Genomic DNA, 7690 nt, shown 5'->3' with positions numbered 1-7690 from the left:
ATGTGGACGGGGGTCTTTGCCCCTCATGAAAGGTCAGGCCCTGGGAAAAGCCTGCCAAGCCCAAGTCTTCTCTGGGGCACAGAGATAGTGTAGGCACACCTCGGCAGCGTGCCTCTCCCTCACCCCCAGGCTGACTTCCCTATGCCTGCCAGAGGACTCACGTTCACGTCCTGTCAGCCATGTTAGCCGGGCCTCCTGAGCATAGCCCCTCGCTCCCCATGAACCCTTGTCTGGCGGGCAAGCCTGCAGGAAAGCCAGATTCCAGGGAGGGAGGCAGGAGGGCCTGAGAAACACTCTGAGGGCGGGCTGTGCTTCTCTGAGGCCTTCCTGCCTTTCTAGGTATGGGATGCAAACACCTGAGTGGAAAAGGGTGGTGATCTTACACTCACGAGCCCTCTTGCATTTTGAAAACGGTCGTTTTAATAAAATAAAGACAATCCAATATTTCCCATTAGTTTCCAGCAAGTGACCCAATTTTTTTCAGTGTAATAAGCCCTTTGAAAAGGTGAGTCTTGTGAGTTCGTGGGCAGCTTGTGAGTGAGTCACAGTTTCCAGATCGCTGCTCCCAGGCTCCCAGGTGCTCTTCTCCTTTTTATGGAGTGTGTCCTTGGGCAACCCAAGGCCAAAGTCGCATGGGCCATGGAGTGGCTCGGGGTGTGCAGCTCTGATGGCCAGCAGCCCCTTCCTCAGGGGAGAGTCTTCTGTGCCCCAGGCACTGCGACAGCCTCCCTTTGCTGGTGCTGCTGCTGCCACTCAGGGCACCTGCCGCTCACTCCACCTGACCTCCACTGTCTTTCTTCCTACCCTTCTGCAGACCAGCAGAATATTCTCCCCTTCTCATCGCCGACCAGAAGTTTGGTCTGGTTTCTTGGGAAGAGAAGGAATAGACAGGAGTGTTAGAGCCAAGCCTGTGGGTCCCACTCATCCCAGCGGGCACTCAGGACGCTGCGACATGGCGGGTTCGGTCCAGGACCCCGTGGGGCCTGCACCTGACCTCCACCTGAGGCAGGGGTGGGGCCTGGGAGAATTGGAGAATGCTTTGACCCCGAAGAGGGGGAACTTCTGAGCTCTGAGGATTGTGGCACCCCTCATGAGTATGGGGGGACTCCCCAAGATGCCCAGGCTCCTGGCAGCAGGGTGAGGCCCTGCCTTTTCTCTCCAGCATCTCCAGGTGTGCCTTTTGTCCTGTGAAGAGACAGTCTGGCCCCCCTACAAACGAATGGCAAGTTTTCCAGCAGAGTTCGGGCTCCGGACTCTCCGGCCCCCTTTTCCCATGTCCTACACTAGCCCACTTCATTTCAGCCTGGCTTCTGGAACACTGTGTGGTTCCCACCACCACAGATCCTGAGCCAGCAACTGCAGGGCAGTGAGGGAGGAAGGGAAGGGCGTCTCCAAGGCCCGCGGCCTCCGGAGACTCCACTTCCTAGTGTGAGCAATGGGTTAATGACAGAAAGGACCACTTAACCTCCACTGGGTAATTATGAAGAATCAAATAATGTCTATTAAGTGTAGTGGCTGACACTTGGCTATTCTGCACTGGCTTAGAGCTCTCAAAAGGCGCTTTTTTTTTTTTAGCGTACGATACTCATCACGCCAAATGTTAGCGTTGGTAGCGGGCCTCAGGAAAACAGTGCCTCCCCAGCATGAAGTTACAAAGCTACACCCTTTTACATTTCTTTATGAATTCACGGGTATTTGAAAGAGAGAGAGAGCACGAACATGTGTGTGTTAAAAAACATTTCCTAGGGCCCTACGTGGGCTCCTCATTTGCCTCTTGTGCAAGGTGGGCCCTCCCTGGTGCCTACAGCAGTGAGGCGACTTTCCAGGGCCAGGCCACCTGAGCCCTGAGCTGCTGGAGGCCCGAAGGAGCCAGGCCTTGGTTACCTGGACACGGCTAGGGCTGTCACCGCAGGGCTGGTCTTGCTGGGCTTCCCTGTCAAAGCAAGGCTGACATCCAGCTCTCGACAGAGGGCAAGATTCTTCTCCCACCTGTGACCTGTGGGGATCGTGCGAGAGAACGATTAGGAAACCCATGCATGCACGTGGATGTCCACGGGCAGAGCCACAAACACATACACACATATTTATATTTGTGGTCAGCAACTTGTTAAATTGAGGGGAAAATATATTTAATCTTGGCCTGTGCCGTTGCAAAAAGGGCCGTCCCAATTTAATTTGCAGGCTGTGATAGTTACATGTGCTGACGGGCTGCGGTATCCATTGTGTACCAAATTGGATTTGTGTATTATTGCTTTCTAAATTGCATGCCTAGTTCAGCAAAATTGTTCATCAGTGTTTACTGGCTTTATGCTTAATAAGATGCCCCACAATACCTTGCTGCCAGGATGTAACACAGCCCGTAATTGCCTAGTAAAAATAAATTACATAAAGTCGGCATTATCAACTTATCTAAATCCTCTCACGCCACAACCAATAATTAAATGCTGAGAACGTTTTTTCAAAAAATATAACTCAATGATTGTTACTTCACTCATTTTAATGACTGCATTTGGGGGCAGACAGTAATTCCTTCAACATGGAGGGCGAGATGGAGAGACATCAGCTGGGTACATCCCTGCGAAGTCACTCAGAGTCAGGGCAGGAACGACACAGCTGTCCCAGCTGTCCCAGGGTGTCCTCCTACGTGCGCAGAGAGGCCTGTGCACCGGGAAATGTGTGCACATTTTGTGTGTGTGCAAAAGGCCACACTACAAGCCTTCCCGGAGCCCTTTTTGTGTTCCAGGTCAAGTCCAAGTCTACGAGGTGATTCCTAAAATACGTTGTGCTCTGACTGGGTTGGTCCTTGTTTCAAATGACAAATAAGTGAATTCCGGGCCGAAATTAGATCATGTCTGTACACAAACGAGGCATCCTCAATATCTCCAAAGCTCTCCTTTCTTGCCCCTTAAGACATCTGAGGGATATAGCAACATGCACACCAACAGGACACAGGTACAGACATCCACGTGCCATGCCTGATTCTGTCACCTTCCAGCAAAACGGGTTTGAGCAATATTCGGAGAACAACGAGACCTCCACAGGCTGAGGTTTGTAAGCCTGCAAATGGATTTTCTATTTCTACACTGTGGTCCAGCCTGACTTTCACGAATACATCCGTGCCCTCGTGCCATTTCACCTGAATCCTCCCTTAAACTGTAATCACAACCTCGGCAGTTGTTTTCTGTTTGGCGGTGGTGACCTCAGACAGGTCGGGACAAACGGCAGGTTAAGGATGTGGACCCAGGCGTGATGGGGCTGCTGCCAGCCTGAAACAGCCTTGTGAGCTCCGTAATGTCATCGGCCGGTATATGAAGGGAGAAGGCTCTTACCAGCCTATAAAAATGATAAGAACAACCTGCATTTTGTTGAGCAGATTCTTGTCTATGCCTGTTATTTTTCATGTTAGGTACTTCCTGCACATCCTGACATGTCAGGGGCAGGGGAACCGAGGGACAGAGTAATTGTTGGGCACAGAACTAGGTCTGGAGCCCTGCCTCTTGCTTTTCATGTCACTTCCCATTTCTTTGGACCCCATTCCCAATGAGTACAATCTCAGCACAACTGTTGACCCTGAACAGAAACCCATGAATGCACTGGCACTTCCAGAACCAGTGGAAGGTCTTTGAGGTGCTCTTCATTCATCGGTCTTTCCATCCATCCAGCATTCTTGTTCAGACATCCATTTATCAACCTTTGCCTCATGGGACCTCCATAGCTTCAGAAATGGGCAGTGGAGCCACGGACTGAACTGGCATCCTTTCGTGCAGGTGTACCACAGAATTGTTCATAATGAGGCTGGGGAACAGGATTCTATGCTAGCTCTCTTCCAACTGGGTGGGAGAAATAGGGGAGAAAGTCTGACCCCCGTTCTTCAAAGAACTGTTGTGAGTTTTTTTAGAATGTACAAACCCCACACATCTTTCTTTTTACCCTGAGATGGGGTGATTCCTTGGAGTCCCAAAGGACCCTCAAGGTACTAGGAACAATGAAGTGAATGTGGTTGTAGATCCTTCTGAGGTCACTGCTTTGGGTCTGCCCACATTATTGACAAGGGTGCCCAGATGGTGTTATTTTGAAGGAAGGGATGCTCAGTGTAGAGCCTGGGACCCAGTAAGGGCTGATCAGATGTCTGTGCATGTTTGTGTGAAGAAAGAACAATAAATGGATGATTAAATGAATCAGGAAGGTGTGGAGTATATTCTAGAAAGGAACTAACTGAAGATGGCTACTCTTTTTAGAAGGCAGCCCTTAGCACTCTAATAAATTCTCTCCCGTGAATGATCATGGGTCTTGGGATACGAGTAAACCAGAACTCATGATGACAGGAGAAGTCACACTTCATGGTAACATGTTTCCTTTCATCATGGGCGGCACCAAGAAAAATGTCTCGGTTCTGGGCCAAAATCTTTGATGAAGACGGAGCTGAGAAAGAAGGCTGGCTGTGCTGGAGGAGGTGATGGCTGGGGGCTATTGGGACAGCTGTGGTGGAAGAGAAGGAGGCGATGGCTTTGCTGGTGATCTTTGTGCCTGTGATCAGGGGTGGTGCTATTGTTGATGATGCATGGCAGTATCCGCGGTTGAGGTTCGCCTGGCAGTCTGAAGTTGGTCTGAGGTTGCTTATGTCCGCTCTGGGGACAGAAGTGAGAATGATGGTAATCCTACGCTTCTGGGTAACTCTGGGAAAGCTCCTAGGCCTCTGTGCTTCAATGTCCTAATCCTTCATATGGGTGGCATAATAAAATCTATCTCACGGGGTTGTCGTGACAAATTAGAGAATACACGGCAAGTATGCATGATGGAGACTGCTCAGGGTCAGCCGTCTCCCTGCAAGCTGAGCAGTGGTGGCCATGGTGGTGATGGTACCAGAGGCCGTGATGGCAGAATAGAGAGCAGATTTTCTTACATCAGTCCCATCTGCCACAAACCAAAGAGGGCTCCAGAACAGTCGTTCTTTTACCTTGGTACACACCACACTCAACTGGGGACCTGTTAGACATGGAAATCTAGCAACCCCCAATCTTTTGCCAGGGCTTAAGGTAAAAACAGGACCCAGATCTACATTTTTAATAAGGCTCCTGGGAATTGCGGATGTAGAGGACCTCCAGACCCACTCTGAGGAACTTGCCATGGGGAGTTGGGTGGACGGAGCCAGGATCACCAGGGCAGGCCGGGGCGCTATGGAACCACTTCCTCTCTCCAGGCATATGGCAAGGCCCCTCCCTGGCCCCTCCTTGCCCCTTTCTGCAGCATGGCTGTCCAGGCAAGTAGGCATTTGGACCCAGGCCCTGGGCTGGGAAGTGTGGCATTGAGGAGTCATCCAGGCAGATGGAGAACATCAAACTAAGCTCTGTAATGTTCTGAGGCTCAGAAGCCCCTGAAAACCACCACGACTGTTCACATGTCCAGGGAGCATCCCAGAGCTTGCTGGTCCCTGCATGACGGGGCTAGGATGCAACGGGACTACTCCACGCTGCTTCATGTTCTGCCGGCAGCTTGCAGTAAACTGTGCTCTGTCCCCCCAACTTGACAACATCCAGAGAGATTCAATGGCTTCCCTGGACTCCGTAGGACTGAATGGAGCTATGGGAGGGGAGGGGGGAGTGAAGACAGCAAGGCGAAGGCCCCACACCCTTAGCAGGGCAGGTACCTCTTGGGCTCAGAGGTTGAGCTGAGGGATCCTCTGGTGCTACCAGCCCGGGAACAGATGTCTTCATGTCCTCAGTCTTCCAAATCTGTCCAGAAAAGAGAAAGGGCCAATGGCTGGGGAAATGATCCTGTCTGTGGCCTCGGGCCCATTCCATTCCCTCACATCCAACAGACCCTGAGGGAAGGGATGGGAATATGGTCCCCTTTCACTTCCAACACTAACGTATTCTCGGGGACAAAAAATTACTTAGGCTTCAGTAGAGCACTGTTGAAGCTTAGGTGGGTTTACTCTGCCCTCCTGTGACCATAGTGCCTCCGTCCTCAACCTCTCATCTTCAGGGATGAGACCCAGCAGCTAGTTTATTGTCATTTTACTTAGCTAATGCCCTCTCACCCCACTGCCGCCATCCCTGGAGGCCTCCCTCACCACTTAGCAGCTAGGCCTCCCCATTCTCTGTGTCTGGCTCTTGGTCCCAAGCCCTTCTATTAATGTCCTCATGCTGACTGCATATGGCTTCTCACTTGCTGAATCCAGATGTTATGTTGACAAAGGGCAAGGATCAGCCTCCTCTTAATGATTTTTTGAACTCCACACCAGGCCTAACCCAGCCCTGGGCCATTCCGGGAGCTCAATTGCCATGTTGGATGAATGAGTGCTGAGTGCATGAAAGTCTCTCACTCATGACTTGGGGGCCCACAAAAAAAAATGCACCTGCTGCTTGGCCAGCCTGGGCTCCTCTGACTGACCCACAGTGTGAGTCACCCCACCAAGCCCAGGCCTCCCTGACCTACTCATGTTCTGGCTAGCCCAGGATGCCCTGCTCTCTGCAGAGATGAGGTACCCCCTCCTAGCCCACAAATGGGGCTTCTCAAGGGACCCTCCTCAGCCTTGTCTCTCCCACCCACACACAGTGACCCCTCAGCCTGCTTGGCCTCTCCATATGCTGTAACTTTTCTTCATCCTTGGGACTCAGCTATACTGCCATCTCCTCTCATGTCTCTCTGTTAGAAATAAATCCATACTCCCTTTGGACCCTCTCCACATATTTATTCAGCAAGTATTATCTCCATGATTATTCTGAGCCTTGGGGCATGGACACCCATGCAAAGCAAGGCCAAGTTTTAGCCATGATGGCACTCAGCAAGCTTTCATAAACGTTTGAAGCATTCAGTGGACATTTTCTTGAATACATTATGGCCTTCAGTCAACATTTCCTTTAAACTGTGGAATTCAGTTGACAGTTTCTTAAGTAAGCCTCTGAATTATTCCTGATCTTTACTCATTCCTTCATCCCTCCTGTCAGTCTCAGAAAGCTTACCTTGTTCTTCCCAGGCTAATCCTCACACTTCAATGTTTCTGTTTCGTTTTCTTCCTGGTTTATTGATGCTTTCCCTCTCCATGGCCTTCCTCAGAGGGTCCATGGCACTCTGATTATCATGGTCATAGCATGCATTGCATACATGTATTTTCTGTTTGTATTCTCTTCTAGGATATGATCAGCTGGAGGATAATGGCCTATTATTAATTTCTGTGTTCCCTGTGGCTTGTATGATGAGTTTGGTACAGAGCCAGAGTTAGGGTGATGGACAGATAAAAAAATATTTGGATGTATAGATGGATTCATGGGTAAATTGATAGGTATATGGAAGGACAGATCATTGTATAGGAGGAAAGGAATGGAGGAAGGAAGGAAAGGAGGAAGGAAGGGATGGAGAGAGGGAGGGAGGAGGGAGGGAAGGAAGGAAGGAATGGTAGAGAGATAAATAGTTGGGTAGGTAGGTAGATGTATTATTGGAAGGATGGATGAAAGGATGGATGAATGGATGAATAGGTATAGAGATAAATAGTTGGATGGATTAGTGGGTGAACAGATGGGTGGATGATGGATGGGCAAGTGTGTGAATGGATCGCCCAAATATTTCTTTTCAGCACTGGGCTATGTTCTTACACATTTGACCATTCAGCTTTCACACCTCGTGCTGATAAATGTTTATTTCATTTCATGAGTATATGTGTGTATACAATTATATATATAATTCTATC

The 7690-nt window shown here is 49.9% G+C and overlaps 1 protein-coding gene across 4 annotated transcripts in view; it reads right to left on the bottom strand.

Annotated features, from left to right (window-relative positions):
• Positions 1-397: 397 nt before the first annotated feature.
• The window catches only part of WDFY4 (WDFY family member 4), a 295826-nt gene continuing 288533 nt past the window's right edge, over positions 398-7690 (bottom strand). For all 4 annotated transcript variants that reach the window (XM_019444889.2, XM_019444887.2, XM_019444885.2 and 1 more), the window contains 3 exons: positions 5648-5732; positions 1885-1996; positions 398-867 (listed from right to left, as the gene is read on the bottom strand). In XM_019444889.2, the coding sequence (XP_019300434.2) occupies positions 801-867; positions 1885-1996; positions 5648-5732 (264 nt within the window). In that variant the 3' untranslated portion in view covers positions 398-800. The remainder of the gene's footprint in view (positions 868-1884; positions 1997-5647; positions 5733-7690) is intronic.

This window comes from Panthera pardus, unplaced genomic scaffold (genome assembly GCF_024362965.1).
Source record: "Panthera pardus isolate Hobbes unplaced genomic scaffold, ASM2436296v1 HiC_scaffold_22, whole genome shotgun sequence".
NCBI lineage: Eukaryota > Metazoa > Chordata > Mammalia > Carnivora > Felidae > Panthera > Panthera pardus.
This window is presented reverse-complemented; position numbering and strand designations above follow the sequence as displayed.